The sequence below is a fragment of the Desmodus rotundus genome, chromosome 6 (assembly GCF_022682495.2).
Source record: "Desmodus rotundus isolate HL8 chromosome 6, HLdesRot8A.1, whole genome shotgun sequence".
NCBI classification, from domain to species: domain Eukaryota; kingdom Metazoa; phylum Chordata; class Mammalia; order Chiroptera; family Phyllostomidae; genus Desmodus; species Desmodus rotundus.
The window spans coordinates 158,995,031-159,012,661 of NC_071392.1; the positions used below are offsets into that span (position 1 = coordinate 158,995,031).

A 17,631-nucleotide genomic window follows, 5' to 3' on the forward strand; every position below is an offset into this window, starting at 1 on the left:
ACTGTCATTTATTCACAATGTTGTACAAACACTACTCTGTCTAGTTGCAAAACATTTCACCACCCCAAAAGGGGGCCCAGTCCCCATTACCCAGCTGTTCTCCTTTCTCCTCCCCACCAGTTCCCCTAACTGGGACCATCACCCCCTCCTCAGCCTGTCCGGGGCTCACCAAACAGTTTTGTGCAAAGGCTTTCGTGGTATGGGATTCTGGCTCCTGGCAACCTGAACCTCCATTTAATCCAAGCCCACCTTTACCAACCCTCCCAGGCGCTGGAGAACTTGCAGGGAAACTAAAACCCACAACGTGTGTTATCCCCACAAAGAACCTAGCTGAGAACTATGGCTCTAATAGACATAGAATTGTGTTTCCTGTGCCCCCTCTTATTTGACCAGGAGCCCTTTTATCTTATCAGGGGGCAGCCTTTCAGGGTGGTCTGGGAAGGGCTGGCTTTGCAGAAACATGGAGCATCGCTAACGCAGGCTTGCTGGGTGAACAATCTGTACCGCTTCACGATGAGCTAAATCTCCGTTGGAGAAGTTACATTTTACACTATTGTTTAATAGAGGTATAATTTACATACGACAAAATGTATCCTTGTCAGCGTGTAGTTTTATGAGTTTTGGCAAACCTGTAGCCATGTAGCCACCCTCACCACAACCAAGGTACAGATGGTCCTGTCACCTAGGCTTCCTCACTCCTTTCTTGGCCAACCCCTTGCCAACCCCAGTCTCTGGAGGGAAAGTGCCTGTCCCTTTTCCAGAACGTCATCCTAAGTGGGATCACACAGACTCTCCTGCTTTGAGTTCGGCTTCCTTCACACAGCAGGACGTACCTGAGTTTTGGCTCTGTCCCTTTGTGCTTTGACAGCTTGTGCCTTGTGTTGTTGAGACGGATCCCGATGCCTGGCTGCACCACTGCTTGCTTGCTTGTCTGTTCGTTTGCCAGCGAAGGTCTGGGGCTGTTCCCAGGTTGGGGCCGTTGTGAATAAAGCCACTAAGAACAGTCCCATATGGGTTTTTGTGCCAATGTATTTCTCTTAGGTCAGTTTCTTAGGTCTTTATTTCTCTTAGGTAAATACTGAGGAACGAGTGTGTGGGTCACATGTTAGACTTAGGTTTAGCTTTTTAAGGAACTGCCGGACTGTTTCCCAAAGGGCTGAGCCATTTTGCCTTCCTCCCAGCAGTGTAGGGAGTTCCCGCTGCTGCACGTCCTCACCAGCATGTGGTGTTGTCTGGGGTTATAAATGTATCTTAACCATTCTAACACACACATAGCAGAAACCAGCATTTAAAAGGGGGTTACTATATAAGTATTATAGGCTACATTGTGTCCCATTAAAAAAAAAAAAAAGAACCGTTCGAGTCCTGACCCCAGCACCTCCGAATGTGACCTTATTTGGAACCAGGATCTTTACAGATGAAATCAAGTTCAAGTGAGGTCATTAGGGTGGGCCCTAGTCCAGTATAACTATATTTTTATTAAAAAAGGGAAAATTTGGACACAGAGACAGAAACACACAGAGGGGAGCTAATGGAGAAGAACCATGAAGAAGACAGCCACTGACAAGCCAAGGAAGGAGCCTGGAAGAGCTTCTCCCTCCCACCCTCAGAAGGAGCCCACCCTGCCCACACCTTGACCTCGGACTGCCAGCCTCCAGAACTAAGAGATTAAATTTCTGTTGTTTAAGCGACCCGGTCTGTGGAACTCTGTCACAGTGGCCCTAGTGAACTCACACATACAAAACGTCACAGCTGCTGTATCTGTAGATTTCAAGTCCTATTCAAAACAGGACATTGTCTGTCACCTACCACCCAGTTTAACGACCAGAAGGTAACTGGTATCTTTGCATTTGAGTGCTCCTGCCCTTTGCCACCTGGAGCCTGCCTGCCGGAGAAACCTCCTTCCAGGCGGGGAGTGAGTGGGGCTGAGGGGGAGGAGGATGGAGCCCCAGGAATGGGACTTGGGCTTTGAGAGGCTAGCTGAGCAGGTGGGAGCTGGGGGGTAGGTGGATACAGGATATTGGGCTGGCTATTTTCATGCTAAGGGGGAGGACAGATGCAAAGGAGAGGTTGGTACATTCCGTCTTTCTTTTTGTAAGATTTTATTTATTTATTTTTAGAGAGGGGAAGGGAGGGAAAAAGAGGGAAATATCAATGTGTGTTTGCCTCTTGCACGCCCCCTACTGGGGACCTGGCCCACAACCCAGGCATGTGCCCTGACCGGGAATCGACCCAGCGACCCTTTGGTTCTCTGGCCGGCGCTCAATCCACTGAGTCACACCGGCCAGGGCAGTATATTCCTTTTTGTTGTCGTCTCCCCCGTTAGAAGTGAAGCTGCAGGAGGGCCTTCCTGGCTCCTCTGCTGCGGGGTCTGCAGGGCCCGGCAATGGGACCTCTCCGTGCCTGAGTGCAGGCTGGGGAAGGAGTGAAGACGACACAGACTTCCTTCCATCAGAAGACAGCTGCCACCTTGGCCTGTGTGGCTCGGTGGGTTGGGCATCGCCACGCAAAGAGAAAGGTTGCCGGTCCAATTCCCGCAGGGTTTCGGTCAGTCCCCAGTTGTTGTCCAGAGGCAGGAACCACGTAAAACATCGCTAATTGAAAAAGTTCTGTACTTAATGCCACCGAACTGTACACTTAAAAATGGTGAAGATGGTAACTTGTGTGCATAAGTGATACTAAAAGCAACGGACAGCCGCGCCAGCCGCGCATCTTGCTAAGGCATCGTTCATCCAGGCCTCACTGGGTCCCTGCCTGGTGCACGGTGGTTTACGGCGGCTGAGTTGGAGACCACCGCACAGAGGTTCATTCGCTTCCCCAAGGTGGCACAGCGATTCCACGGCCCCGGCCGGGAGCCTCACGACGCCCTGAGCGCAGTCGGCGTTCGCGGGCGGGTGCAGAAAACGGCAGGCACTGTCTCAGTGTCGGTTAGCGGGACCGTGCTGGCTGCAGCCGCGGCCTGGTCTCAGCGGGCTGCGGTGACAGCCATCGTGGGCTCCCCCGCAGCTCCCAGACCCTAAGCTGCTGGGGGCGAAGCCAACGCCGGGGCCGGCAGAGCAGGATTGGCTGCTGGGGGAGGGGGCGGGGTCTACCTCGGGTCGTAAATACGGCGCCACATGGCAATGGTTTGGGAGGCGGGGCGGGGAGCGGAGGACGCAGGCGCATTGAAGGTGGGCGCGCTCTTGGGCCGCGAGTTCTCGCGAGATGAAGAGCGGGAGGCGTGGCTGCGAAGCCGGGGGCGGGGCCGGCGGAGGGGCGGCCTCCGAGGGTCGCGAGGTGGAGGCGGCGGCGGCAGCGGCCTGAGGGGAGGTGAGGCGAAGCGCGCGGGACGCGGGGCGCGGGGCGGGCTCCCGGCGGCCGGGCGGTCCCTGCCCCCTGCGCCCCCCGGCAGGTCCGGCGAAGCCCTGGCCGAGCCCCGCGCCGGCCGCTGTGTGACCTTGGCCCGGCGCGCGCCCTCTCTGAGCGGGCCGCCGTGGGAGCCGCGGCTCGGCCCCGGCAGGGGTCCCCGCTCTCCAGCCGGCCGCCGGGCCGTGGCCCGCGAGCCTGGGCGCGCCCGGGCGCCGTCTGGCGCGGGGCAGAGCGAGCCGGCGGCGGCAGCGTGCGCTGGGCAGCTCCGCGCGGGAGACTGGGCTGCGGGCGCAGCGGGGCAGGTGCCTCCTGCGGGTGTCCGGCCGCACGTGCGGGGCCCGGACCGCTCGGCAGGTCCGCGCCGGCCCCCCGGCCAGCGAGGGGCCCCTCTCGGTGGCCGGGAGCCGACCGGTGCCCGGAGGAAGGAGAGCGCAGGGGACACGGGCGGCGGTTCGGGGGCGCCCCGCTCCTGCAGGCCGGGCTCCGGACTGTGGGGCCCGCGGGCGCGCCCTGCTCGTCGGCGCGAACTTTTCCGCGGTGGGGGCAGCGGAGGAGCGGGGCGGGAAGGGCGCGGAACGCTGCGCGAGCGGGGTCTCACCCTGCGGCGGGGAGCGGCGGGGGCTGGGGCTGTGACAGGTCCCGGAGCCCCCGGGAGAGCGCGCGGAGCGGGCTGCTGGGGGTGGGGCGCGAGCTGGGCGTGGCCGGGGGGCGGGGCGTGGCCGGGGGGCGGGGCGCGGGCCGGGGGCTCGGTGACTCGAGGACGGTGCTGGCGGCTGCGGCCGCAGTGAGGAGGGTGCCCCGGCCCGGGCAGAGCGCGTCTGGCTTGTGCGCGGTGTCTGTGGGCCCCGGGGCGCGGGCCCCGGTGGAGGGCGGCGGAGGAGCAGCGTGTGGGGTGGCTGACCCTGGACGTGGCCGGGTGGTCGTTACCCGCTGCACGTTCACCAGGGCTGCTGGCGGTTCTCGTCCACAGAGGTCTCGAGGCTGACATGCCCTTTCTGGTTATTTATTTATTTTTTAAAGTTTTCTGTCCTATGGCCATTTTCAGGGACCTGCCTGACTTCAGTGTCTTTCCGGCTCGTGACAGGGCTTCACGATGCCACGTTCTCTACATTTCTGCAGAAAAGCACCTCATTGGCTGGCTGCCACGGGCCATTGATGCCACTGAAACAAAGGTAGCTAGTTTATCGTCTAAAAAGAACTTAATTTTTGGTGGTGATCGTTAGCAGGGTTTCTCTCTCTTCAGAAAGTAGCAGTTAGGCACCAGGGCTGGTGGAGGTTCAGTGACTTTGCCGACACTTGGGCTGAACACAAGTGACACAGCAACTCTGCTTCCTGCAGTTAACCAAGGGGTGGGGTTTCTGTAACTGAGGAGAGGACTTCCGAAATATCTCAGCCAGGATGGAAAGCACCAGGCCCAGCTGCACGGGGGAGAGGGGTGCACTTCCGAGCAGGACCCGGGAGGGTGCTGGGCTCCCTCGACCAGCTGTCCTTTCCCTCCAGGCAGCAGAGTGGAGGAGCCTTTGAGCAGCCCAAGAGCAAAGACCACAGTGGCATCAGGGTTCCCTGTCAGGAGGCCCAGCTAGATCACTTGCTAATGAGGCTCATAATTACTAACCGCCACCCCCCCCCCAGTTCAGAGCTTCCAGGGTCCTTTAGTCCCCCATCCCTTAAATAGGAACAGAGAACCAGGGACTCGGGAGGGAAGACTGACTGACTCGGGAGACCGAGGCCAGAACACGCTCGCAGGCAGTGGAGGGTGTGCAGGGAGAAGCCGTGCAAAGCCAGCTGCCACTCATGCACACAGGGAGGCGAACGTGGCACACACGCACGAGCAGGATGCTCTGAAAGGAAGAGCAGAGTGCTAGGAGGAAACCCCTGGGTGTGAAAGGCAGTGGCAGAGAGGAACCTCAGTGGGTGGGTGGGTGGGGACAGATCAGGGTTAGGAGCTTAGGAAGAGGAATAGAAAAGCAAAGAGAGGCAAAATGAGAGGAAAAAGAAAGTTGCAGGATCAGATCAGGAGGTTGAGAGCTGAGTGATGGTTTCAGTAAGAGAGAAAGTGGAAAATGAAAAAGAGGGAGACAGAGGAAGGAAGGGGGATGAAATCACTGGCAAAGTGACACAAGGTAACTTCTGGAAGTGAACCTGTCCCGTTGAGGGGCACCGAGAGGCGGACAGTGGGCATGAAAACACAGGTGTCCTTCACTCTCCCGGTGAGTTCAGCTCCAAGTTGGACAGAGTGTGGACAGCAAGTGTAGGCAGTGAGGGGTGCCTAGTGCGAGTTTGGGGAGCAAGAGCTCGATTTGGAAGTGCCTCTGAAGCTGCGGGTCCCAGAGTTTGGGGAGCCGTGCACACCCACACCGAGGCACGCTGTTGTGGGATCTCAGAGCTCTGGGACTAGGAAGGCCGTGCAGGCCCCAGAGGAAGAGTGAAAGCAGGTCGCCACTGGAGGAAGCGAACGGCGCGGGGGGCTCCTCCGCAGCAGCGGGGGCTGGGAGACGAGAGAGATGGCTTTCAAAATCCTGAAGGAACGTATGTGTTAATCTTGGACTCTATACTCAGGCAAAGGAGAGTGGAGTAGAAACGTTTTCAGATATGCTCCCCAAATTTGCCTTTCGAGACCTTCTAGGGAAGTGACCGGAAGGCATGCTCTGTCAAAACGAGGTGGTGGCTCTAGACAGACAGCCACAGCGGACAGGGCTTTCCTCGGAAGAGAGGGGAAAGGCTCTGGGTGAGCTCCACAGGCCAGGCTGCCCGCCAGGCACCAGGCGTGGACACCAGACCCCTCGTGACCTGAGCTGGCCAGAGGGTCCTGGAAAGGATTTAGGGGGAAGATGAAACTGACGGGGCACCTGCACTGGGATGTCTGGAGAGGAGATTTGGACTTTGGGGCGGGGTTAGTGATGAGTGCGTAGAAAGCAAAGCAAAGCAAACGGAAACCAGGACCGTGGTTCATTCCCGGGAAAACGAAGAACAGAACACTCGTGGTGGGGTGCTGCCCGGCCAGCTGTGACAGCCCGCCGAGCATGGCCCTGGTGGAAGGGATGGCAGGCCTGGCTGGAGAAGGCGGGCAGGTGGGAGGGCAGGGCCTGGCAGGGTCCAGAGGGGGAAAGGGGCCACCGTGCACTGCCAGAGCGGGCAGGCCGAGGGTGACGCCCGAACTGAACAGCTGCTATTGCTCCGGGACTGCTACTCAGGGAGGGGGAACAGTGAGAGCTTCCAGAGATTCGGCGGCAACGAAGGGGGTGCGGGGTGGAGGTGGGTCATGGGAACGGGGTGGGGCGCTGCTGTTTTTGGTGATGAACTCCCCAGAGTGATTTAATTGGGAACACATAGGCATAACCGCGATGAAACTAAGGACAGAGGCACAGCACACTTCTGCCTCCGAAGCAGAGGCCCTGACTTTGCCTGGGGGCGGGAGGCTGGGGGATCACGCATCAGCCCTTACCAGTCAGAGTGTACTTGTCCTTACTTCCTCTTCGTTATTGTCATTGTTCCCTGTTTCCTGTCTCCTGGCTGTGGGCACACATCAGGGGTTCAGCACTCTCTAGCTTTCTTTTTCTTTTAATTTGTCATAAAGGGATTTTCCCATACTTCCAAAAGTCAAGCAAATAGTGTTGTGAACCCTTCTTTACCGGTCCGCCAGTTTCGTAAGTGATGAGATCAGGGCCGGCCGTGCTCCTCCGTTTTGTCGTTGCTGTTGCTGCTGGCAGCATAAGAACACTTTATTGAGCACCTGCTGTATGCCAGACACTATTCTAGCCGTGAGGCTGCAGCTGTGAGGGACAGGGCAGGTGCTCCCCTTCTGCAAGTTTCTATTCTACGCAGGTGGACAATGAGTGGATAAACCAGTGAGCACGTCGCGTTGGAGGGGACCTGGCGAAGCAGCGGGTGTTGGGAGGTGAGGCAGGCTGGGAGTGGCCAGGGCAGCCCTCGCTGGGGAGGCGAGCTTCGAGCAGAAATCGGAAGCAAGTGTAGAATCAAGCCCCAGGGTTCCCCCACGTGGTGGGCCCGGCAGTAGGGGCATGGTCGGTGGTGTTGAGGAACCGCGAGGCCATTGTGGGGGCAGAGGAGGAGACAAGAGCAGAGGACCCCACTCATGGGGCTTGTCACAGGCCATTGTGGGGCTGGACTTGGGGAGCTGTGGGCTCTGACGATGGGCAGAAGTGGGGAGGCCGGTCTTGCTGCCGCAGGAATGGGGGGTGGGGAGCGTGCACCAAGGCGGGGCAGTGGTGGGGCAGTGGAGGGGCTGAGGGGTAGAGGCTAGATGTATTTCTAAGGTAAAGCCTCAGGCACGTTCTTGAACAAATTGTGGTGAAATTTATTATCATTATTTCACTTTGAAATAATTTCTTTGAATTGACTTAAGTCTGAGAAATGAGTTATTTGGATTCCAGAGTCCAGTACCCCACATCAGATATTTGAGTCTTGGCAAGAATGTGGGGGGATTTAGTAGATATGATGCCTGTCTTCTGAGAATGTGAAATATAATTCCAGCATGTGGGGTTGGTACCTGGACGATAATGTCCCATCTACTGAGGTGTCTCCGGGGCCTGAGAGACCAGCGGAGCGGACAGTCAGCTGTACTGTGGGCCCCGCTCTGCAGGGAAATCACTTCACTTCTGAGGCCAAGTTTGGGCTCAGTTTTCATCCAGGTCTTCTGGGATGTACATGCACCTTCCATTCCCATCAATGTGACCATTTATTACTTATTTTTATTTGGGTCTCCTGCTGGGTTGAGTTTGCAGGGTAAACTGAATACAAGTGAAGTAGTTTTGTAAGCAAATAAACCCGTGTGCTGGCGGCAGCACGCACAGATCTGCCTCACAATGGGGGTTTTAATTCGGCACCAAAGCATCGGCTGCGGGGCTGGGCAGCACGGGCACAGAGGGCACACGCAGAGGCTGCTCACCGGAACGTTCCAGAGCTCTGCTGACTGCCCTGGCGGGAACCAAAGGGGATTTCTGCCTGTGCGGTGCTTGCAGAGCTGGAGGGCCGGGAGGGGTCTCCAGCCTTTCAGGCAGCAACGCCCAAGGCAGCCTGGACTCCCGAGTGCAGCTCAGGTCACTGGACGTCGGGCTCAGAAGTTGGTTAGCTGGACAAGAAGAGGTGGACTCTTTCAGAGATAAAGGTAATAAAAATCCGAGTGTCTACTCAAAACCAGGCCATCCACACAGTTGCGGACTGGAGAGGCAGCCGTGAGGTGTAGTGTCCGGGGAGGCAGGCCCTCCCTCTGGTTGCCTGGTTCCGAGGCCAGCTCTGGGCGGTTCCTGGCTCTGTGGACTCCGGCAAGTTATGTGTTTTGTCTCGATTTCATCATAGTTCGTGTGAGGATCAAATAAATTAATATGTGCAGGGCCTCGTAGCAGCACTTCTGAAAGTATATTAACCGTTTTTATTGTAAAACCTATTTGAAACTTACAGTCTTTGACTGCTGGTAGCTGCCTGTTGGCAGAAAGCATGGGAATAATGAAAATCACACGGTATGTTTCAGTGAGACAGATGGTGGGGGTCTGGTGACGGCGGAAGGGTCAAGGCCAGTGGCACAGTGCAGAGAAAGCACTTTGCTCTTCAGCAGTATCCGCTGACATCTCCCATTCTCACCCTCGGCAGCTCGGGGAGCACAGCCTCCCTTGTCCTTGGGCCGAAGGTGGGGGACGGAAACGCAGGCCTAAGCCACGTCCCAGGCCACCGGCAGAGACTGGCCCTGGCCCCAGAACGCCCTGCCCTTGCCTTGATCTCTGTGTGTCGGAGAGTCCGTCGCTGCTGGGGCCTGCCCCCTACACCGTGGGGACCACTGAGAGCCACCACAGCCATCCCGTCAGAGACTCTACCTGCTGGAGGCCGACTGAGTGAGACTGCTGGCGGCGTCTCCTTGGTGAAGTGTGTGGTGGTGCAAAGGCCCACAGGAAATTCACGCACTTTGAGTGTGCTGTTCTCTGAGCGTGGGCACAGACCACTACTGCAGTGGGTGCGCTAGAACCTGTCTGTCCCAGAGTCTCCCCAGAGCCTCTGCAGCCTGTGATTTCTGTTGCCGGTGTTGTCCTTTGAAAGTTTCCTGTGCATGGAGCCGTGTGGTGTGCTGTCTCGTGTCCAGATCTGTTGATTCCGTGCCACCCACGTGTGGCATTGGTGTGTGAGGCAGGGCCCGCTCCTTGTCACAGCTGACCGGTCCCCCAGCGAGCGAGCAGCCAGGGTAGGTTCATTCACTCGCGTCAGTGGGCCACGGGCTTGGCTCCAGTTGGTAGCCGTTTCTATAAAGCTGCAGTGCACTCGCTGGTACGGATCAGTGTGTGGTCAGTTCCGTTCGTGGGGCACGGCTTCGCTGTTACCGGAAAGGCCTCGCCGTGCCCAAGGCACCAAGCTGTCCTCCTGTGCTACCTCCTAGGGTTTTGCTGCGTTGCGTTTTCCGTCCAGCTCTGTGACCATGCCGAGCTAGCCTCTGAGGGGAGGGAGGCCTGCGTCCAGTGTGTCATTTGGCGTGTGGGCGTCCAGTTGTCCGGCACCGTCTGAGGGAGAGAACACCGTCGTGGCTCCCCGTGTCACCTCTGCTCCTCCTCAAGCCCAGCCGACAGAGTTCACGGGGGGCTGTTGCCGGGCTCTCTCCTCTGTTCCATTGGTCACCCCTCTGCTTTTTTGCCAGTTCCACACTGTTGATCACCGTATGTACCGGTGAGCCTTGAAGTCGGTCGCATCGTCTTTCCACTCTGTTCTTCTTCAGTGCTGCGCTGGCTGTTGGGGGTCTGTGGCCTCATGTAACTTGGGAAGAACGCGTGACTGCTCCCTGGGCAGCCTGAGGCTCAGTCACATTGACACACATAGGATCAAGCAGCACGTCCCCTTGACCTTCAGGTACTGGAGTGGTCTGCTCCGCTGAAGAGCGTGGGAAGTGCCCTTCCACGGATCTCATGGGGTGACTGGCAGCACGGCACCCCGAATGTCAGGGGCTCAGCCCAGCAGGTGGCCACAGGCCACCCTATCTTCCCTGATTTTGCACGCTCTTGGTGGGAAAGCTCCTTCAGATGGGCAGCCTTGTGTGGGCAGCCAGCGTGGGCACAGCCTCCCACCTGCCACGCGATGCGCATGATCGCCCTGCCCGAGCCAGCAAACAGCTCTGCCTGCAAGCCGAGGCGCAGTGTTCGAACCTGACCGAGTTCCTTTGTCAGTAGTGGTGACAAGGGCATTTGACCGAGCCCTGGAAGAAAACTAGCCCTAAAGAGGAAGCTTCTGGCTGAGGCCGCTGCCAGCCCTCTGGCCCAAGGCAGGGCCCAGTGGAAAGTCCTTTCAAACTTGAGGGGTTTTGTTGACCGTGTTTGAAATAGTGGGAGATTTGAGTTTGGAAACCATGCCCTTATTTTCTGGATGAAAACTTACTGTATGAGGTCAGTGCTGTCCCTGGCGTGCCGTAAGGCAGGGTCATGGCTTCAGGTGTCACCTGGCTTCCCCACCTGGCCTTTCTCCTCCCCAGAAAGCAGCGGGGTGCTACTGAGATGCCCTGCCCACTACTTTCCTAGCTGACCCTCCCCTCCTCGAAGAGGAGAACTTATTGGGCTGCCATCCGGTCAGCTCCCTCTCTGCAGCTCTCAGACCCTGAGCCTGGGACCACGTAGGTCCAAGGCCCCACAGTGCTGTGCTCTGCAAGGGCGCTCCCCCCGCCGGCTCGTTTCCACGACTGCTGTTTATGTGGCGTGTTTGAGGTTGGGAGTGACAACGCAGAGGACCGCCCTTGTGCCTTGATGTTAAAAATGAACATGGCCTCAGCGTAGCACCCAGGTGCTCCACGCCTTGACTTGGAAAGGCCTGGAAGTGCTGGCCCAAAGCAAGTCTGGCCCCTGGCTGCTCTCCGGGGGGGGGGGGGGGCCCGGGCAGCTGCGCCGACCCCCCAGGCCCAGGTTTGGGCCCGTCGAAGGGGAACTCCTGGCTTGTTTTCCCGTCACACCCCCCTCCCCCATCATGAATGTCTAGAACAGTGACGCTCGCTTCCCACACTAATTGCAGGTGCACTCGGCCTGCGAGCGCTGCGGAGGGTTTCCGGGGTGAGCGTGGCTTCGGCAGCGGGCTCTGGGCTTAGCCTCCGTTTCGATTCTCTGTCGTGCTGAGGCCTTTATTTCGTTTCTCTTTGAACACTTTGCTCATCCAACAGTGTCTGTTGGAAATGTCTCCAAGTGCCCTGTTACAGCTCTAACTCATTTTCCCATTTTTTTACTGAAAAGACCCTCACCTAACAAAATATTCTGTCTTAACCCTTTTTAAGTGTCCAGTTCAGGGGCAGTAAGCAGGCTCATCTCCGGAACTTCCTCATCTTCTCAAACTGGACCTCTGTCCTCCTGAAACTCTCGCTCCTGTGCCCCTGACCCCCGCCCCCCCCCCCCGCCTCCCGTCTCCGTGACTGTGACCCCTCAGGCCCTCACGTGAGTGGGGTCACACAGTGTGTGACCTTCCGCGTCTGGCTGATGTCCCTGCGCACGCTGTCCCTGAGGCTCCCCCACATTGTGGATGTGTCCGCTCCTCGTTAAGGCTGAACAGTGTCCTGTCGTGGGGATGAGTCACCTGCGTGGGTCCACTCTCAGTGGACACGAGGACCGCTTCCTCGTTCTGGCCGCCGTGTGTGAGCCGCACCGCCATGAGCGCGGCTGCGCAGACCCTGCTCCCGGCTCTTTCAGACCCCAGCCCAGCTTTCAGACCCCAACCCTGCAGCGGGTAGCTGGTCTCGCAGGGGCTGTGTTTGGTGTCTGAGGGGCCTTCAGACCGAGCTCCACAAGGGGGCGCCTTACATGCCCACGACACACGCGAGGGTTTCGATTTGTCCACACCATCACCCGTACCAGTCTTCTCTCCCTCTCTCTAGAAAGGAGTCATCGTAGTAAGTGTGACATCTCACTGTGGTTTCGGCCTGCATTTCCTAAGGCACATGTTAGTGACAATGACATCTTTTCATGTGCTTACCAGCCGGTGGCTGTGTCGGTGGGGCTGGGGGATCGGACCCTGTCAGGGAAAGGGCTTAAACTAAGCGAGTCACTGGGGACTGCGGGCACCCTGACCCCAGTGGGTGGCCTCTTTTGAACAGTGTCTGCATGGCTCATGTTTTCCACTGTGGTGGGGGGATCAGGAATCAGAGTGTTGACCTACCCACCTCCTGCCACCGTGGGTCCATCCAGGGGTGCTGGGGGGCCTGGGGTGGAGGCTCAGCTCCCAGCTCAGCTCTCTGACCCCGTGAGCGTGGTCTTTCCGCTGGTGTTCGGCGTAAGCAGGACGTGGGTTGCCAAAAAGATGCTTCTGTTGTTAGGTCATTGCCACATCAGGAACCGTTCCCAAGACCCCTTTTCCCACACTTCCGACACCAATAGGAAATGGGGGTCCCCGGGCTGCCCCCCAGTCGGATGCTCTGCCAGAAGGGTTCACAGAGCTCCTCGAGCCTCCACGCTCACAGCCATGGTTCATCACAGCACAGGGTCCCGGTCAGGCTCAGCCAGGGGCAGCAGCGTGAGGTAGAGGGCAGAAGGTGCCCCTCCCAGTGCAGCGAGCACAGAGCTGACCCCTCCCAGCAGGAACAGGGGACCCTGTATATGCAGCACGGCTCACCAGGGACAGCCCCTGAGCCTCCGTGGCCAGTCTTTCCTGGACCTTTGTCATATCAATATTGACCCACACACAGTTGACCTCAGTCTGCAGCCCATTCAAACCTGTGCAACCCAAAGCCCCCACTCTAAACCACACTGTGGGACTCTGTGACCCCCAGGCCGCAGATCAGCAATGCCGGTCCCATCAGGCAGGACATCCGAGGGCCCAGAGCTCCCTCCCAAGGAGCCCGGGACAGGAAGACCTCTGGGCAGGGACACAGCCGCCCCTTCCTGTCCTCTGGCTGGGCTCTCCTCGGGAGCTGGTGTTTTTTCCTGTGCTGGTAGCTGTTCGGGGCTGGTAGCTTCTGCAGCACCCTGTCCAGGACATACGGGAGACAATAGGGGCCCAGCGAACTCACTGGTGTCGCTCAGAGGTCCTGAGACCTCCTCCTTCGCCTGGTGACTGTGCCCTGTAGTTTTTAGTTGTAGGAGGGCAGGTCTCGGGGCACTGAGGCTGCTCCGTCTGGCTGGAACCTGAGTTGAACCAGGTCAGGCATCCAGGGTATTGCTGTCTGTGAGCCAGCATCCCCAGCTGGGGTCCCCCACAACTTAGTCCTCGTGTTTCAGCCAAGCAGTTGAGGAGACACCCCATCCTTTTCCCTGCTGCATCTGAGCACTGAGAAAGTGCCTGGGGCGGAATGGAGCTCAGCTGGTCTGTGGGTGGACCCTCCCACCAGCCCTGTGTGCACTGGGCCCTTCCCGCCCTTCCCGCCCTTCCCGAGGGGCAGGGGCGGGGACCACGCACAGGCATGTCAGCCACACCCAGGGGCCTGTCTCTTGTGTTTATTGGGATTAAGTGGACACAGCAAGAGGGAGGGGCATCCTCACACTTTCCTAAACTGTAGCTGCACTGAGCTTCACCCTCTCGCTGCCTCGTCCTCTGTCCTCTACTCTGATCCTCACGCCTCTCTTTAAGGTCTGCGTTCTGCCCAATGACAGCTCTGTCGGGCTTTCTCTCCTCAGGGCAGTGACAAAGGACCTCTAGGCACCTCGTCAGTCACACTCGTCCTTTCAGGCCCTTATGAGCAGCATTGGTCACAGTACATGGAGAGGCCAGGGCTCCTGGTCGGGCGGCCTAACCAGACCCAGCGCGTGGAGGATGGAGGGGGCTGCAGACGCCTCGTGGAAGGAGCACCTGAGCACCAGCCAGCCAGTCAGCGCCACCCACTGGACCCTGAGCCCGCAGAGGGGCCCTCAGGTTGGCCCAGCCTTTAACTCGGCTTTCCATTGCCTTTCCAGGTCCCGGGAACGCGGTGCCAGCCTCTCCACGCGGCCGGAGTGAGGACCCGGGCGCAGGATGGCCAAGACCCGGCTGTTCCGCCTGGGGCTGGCCCTGGGCTCCGTGTTCATGGTGGTCCTGATCATCGTGTACTGGGACAGCGTGGGCACCGCGCACTTGCCCCCGCACACGGCCTTCTCCAGGCTGCACACGCCAGGGCCCCACCCCAGCCCGGGGCGGGCTGCCGTGGAGCAGCTCACACCTGACATGGACGAGTTTTTGGAGAACCTGCTTGGTGCCAGCACAAAGCAGAATGTCCTGCTGGGCAAAAAGACAGAGCTGCCCCCGCTGCCGGCCTCCAGGAGGCCCGCGCTGGGCAGCGTGGAGGAGAGTGTGAGGGGCTATGACTGGTCCAGCCGTGATGCCCAGCAGGGCCCGGACTCCGATGGGCGGCAGGCCGAGCGCAGGGGCATGCTGAGGGACTTCTGCGCCAACGCCAGCTTTGTGTTCCCCACCAAGGAGCGCTCCTTCGATGACATCCCCAACTATGAGCTGAACCACCTGATCGTGGACGACCGACACGGCATCATCTACTGCTACGTGCCCAAGGTGGCCTGCACCAACTGGAAGCGCGTGATGATCGTCCTCAGTGAGAGCCTCCTGCACCGGGGCGCCCCCTACCGCGACCCCCTGGACATCCCCCGCGAGTATGTCCACAACTCCAGCACCCACCTGACCTTCAACAAGTTCTGGCGTCGCTACGGGAAGTTCTCCCGCCACCTCATGAAGATCAAGCTGAAGAAGTACACCAAGTTCCTGTTTGTGCGGGACCCCTTCGTGCGCCTCATCTCGGCCTTCCGCAGCAAGTTCGAGCTGGAGAACGAGGAGTTCTACCGCAAGTTCGCCGTGCCCATGCTCAGGGCCTATGCCAACCTCACCAGTCTGCCTGCGTCTGTGGGCGAGGCCTTCAGCGCGGGCCTCAAGGTCACCTTCTCCCACTTCATCCAGTACCTGCTGGACCCCCGTACTGAGAAGCTGGCACCCTTCAACGAGCACTGGCGGCAGGTGCACCGGCTCTGCCACCCCTGCCAGATCGAGTACGACTTTGTGGGCAAGCTGGAGACCCTGGACCAGGATGCCGCCCAGCTGCTGCGGCTGCTCAAGGTGGATGGGCAGCTCCACTTCCCCCCGAGCTACCGGAACAGAACTGCCAGCAGCTGGGAGGAGGACTGGTTCGCCAAAATCCCGCTGGCCTGGAGGCGGCAGCTGTACAAGCTCTACGAGGCCGACTTTGTGCTCTTCGGCTACCCCAAGCCCGAGCACCTGCTCCGGGACTAAGGAGCGGGCGAGCTCCCGGCACCAGAAACCTGCTGACCGGGCCGCGTCGGGCCTCTTGGCGCAGTGACAGCTGCTGGGCCTCAACCGCCGTCCCGAAGAGGGAGCCAGGGGCCGCCACACACGGGTTTTTATGGCCTTGTGTCCCTCCCAGTGTGACGCGTGGCAGACAAGTCCACAGCGCTCCTGCTCCACGGCCTAAGCACCCTGCGATGGGCCACAGCCACACTCCAGTTTGTAAAATCCCCTGCGGTTCGGCAGCCAGACTTACTGCTTACCCCACTGCTTGTACTCCCTGAGTACCATGTTAATACTGTTTTTTAAGATTAATATATTTCGGATATTTAATATGAGACGGGCGGAGAAAATAATGGAGTAAATCCTACATCTGCTTGCGCCGCCTGCTTGTGTGGTCATTCAGGTGCACACAGTAGGGCTCTGAGTTGTGTGACGGCCGGCATTCACACTCAGAAACGTCACTGAGGGGAGGGAGGACCCCCAGCGTGTGATCAGTGTGTGACCTGTGCTTGTGAGCATGCGGCAGACACACCCTTCACGAGCGAGCGCTCCTTCACCGGGGGCCAGGTCTCGTGGGGCCTTGGTCAGATCAGGGCTTTACACTGCCCCTCAGTCCCAGCCCCAGAGGCAGGACGTTAGCTCCAGCGCCGCCCTCCGCGTCTGAGCCACAGACTGAAGGCTTGCGGTGACGGCAGTGGGCGGGCGGGATGCCCTACCCCAGCAGGGCAAGGCTCTGCCTGTCGCTCGTGGCAGACCTGGCTGGCCGGGTTCAGCTCTGGTGACATTCGTCCTCGAGGCTGTCACGCTGGGGTAGTTAGCCCCAGTTGGTGGCCTTGACTCGATTAAGGTGTCTGCTAGTCCAGAAGGCTCTTTCAAAACATCTGGTTCCTATTCCTTTGCAGTTGGGCATGTAACTGCTGAAAAGTGTGTTGTCATTTTGTGGTGTTGGGGCATCGCATCTGACCTTGACTTCCTCATCTCAGACATCAGGACCCTGATGCCCAATCCCTGGAGAGTTTGCCATGGGCTTGGAAGCCGTCCCTTGGGTCTCCTTGCTGTGAGTGCCCTTGCTCTGGCCGGCCTGTTGGAGCCTGTGGCCTCTGGGTGTGAGTTGACTAGTGGAGTGCGTAGGGCTGGGGCCCAGCCCAGGGGTGGCCATGGGCAGGAAGGGTGGAGGACAGGCCAGAGGGCCCTGGTGATGGGAGGCATGAGGGTCTGTGGTGGAGAGGAGGCGCCACCTTGTCTTTCACTTCGTTTTGGTATGAGGAGCAGGACCAAGATGTTCGGAGATCTTCCTTCCATTTTCCTGGCTTAGAGCTGGCTCGGTGATGACGCAGAGATGGCCCCGGATGCCCCATGGGCAGGTCCCCTGCCCAGGGTTGCTGCTGGGAGGAGGCACAGATGCACGAGATCAGTGAAGGGTGGCGGAGACCCTTCTCCTGACCTGCTAACTTTTCCCCCCCATTTGTTTTTGTAGTCAACTATACATAACATAAAATTTACCTTTTTAACCATTTTTAAGTGTCCAATTTAGGGATACTAGGCACATCCACATTGTTGGACAGCTGTCACCACCGTAGTTTATGCTACAAAATCCCCTCGTGTGTCATAGCTGAGCCCCCAGCTGGGCCCCTTAGGCACTGTGCCTGTCGCAGCCTGGGAGAGGATGTGGCGTGGGGCAGAGCCCGCCTTGGACTTGCGCTTAGCCTTGGGGTTGTGCATTTTGCACCTCCCCCAGATAGCGCAGTTCTGGGGGGGGGGGCGGCGCTGTCATCCTCTTAACTCTTACAGTGTCTGATACACTTGCTCGTGTGTTGATACAGTGTATCTACTTGCTCATGTGTCGTTACAGTGTATCTACTTGCTCATGTGTCGATACAGTGTGTCCACTCATAGCTTCTAATGAATATTTAGGTGTATAGTGCCTTCATCATCTATTTTGAAGGAATTTCTACTCTTGATGAATAAGTTTGTTTTTGGCAGGGGTGAGGGTCTCCTTTTCTCTCTGCAGTGTGGTCCGTGTGCCCCTGTGCACCAGCATCCACAGTCTGACTGGTGAGGGAGGGGCTTTAATCCAGCCCCGCCTCTTGTGGG

General features: G+C 58.6%; 1 protein-coding gene across 2 annotated transcripts; it reads left to right on the forward strand.

Moving 5' to 3' along the window:
• Positions 1-3,212: 3,212 nt before the first annotated feature.
• CHST12 (carbohydrate sulfotransferase 12) lies at positions 3,213-15,942 on the forward strand. Of its 2 annotated transcripts, none has more exons than XM_053926905.2 (2): positions 3,213-3,309; positions 14,205-15,939. In XM_053926905.2, exon 2 carries the CDS (start codon positions 14,263-14,265, stop codon positions 15,520-15,522), a length of 1,260 nt encoding a protein of 419 aa, XP_053782880.1. In that variant the 5' UTR covers positions 3,213-3,309; positions 14,205-14,262; the 3' UTR covers positions 15,523-15,939. The 2 variants fall into 2 exon arrangements, with proteins under 2 accessions (XP_053782880.1, XP_024432728.2); XM_024576960.4 differs by lacking the exon at positions 3,213-3,309 and adding an exon at positions 4,138-4,520 and having other exon boundaries at positions 14,205-15,942.
• Positions 15,943-17,631: the final 1,689 nt, after the last annotated feature.

Coding starts and splice junctions, on each gene's coding strand:
- CHST12 (XM_053926905.2), top strand. CDS start 14,263: ATGGCCAAGACCCGGCTGTTCCGCCTGGGGCTGGCCCTGGGCTCCGTG.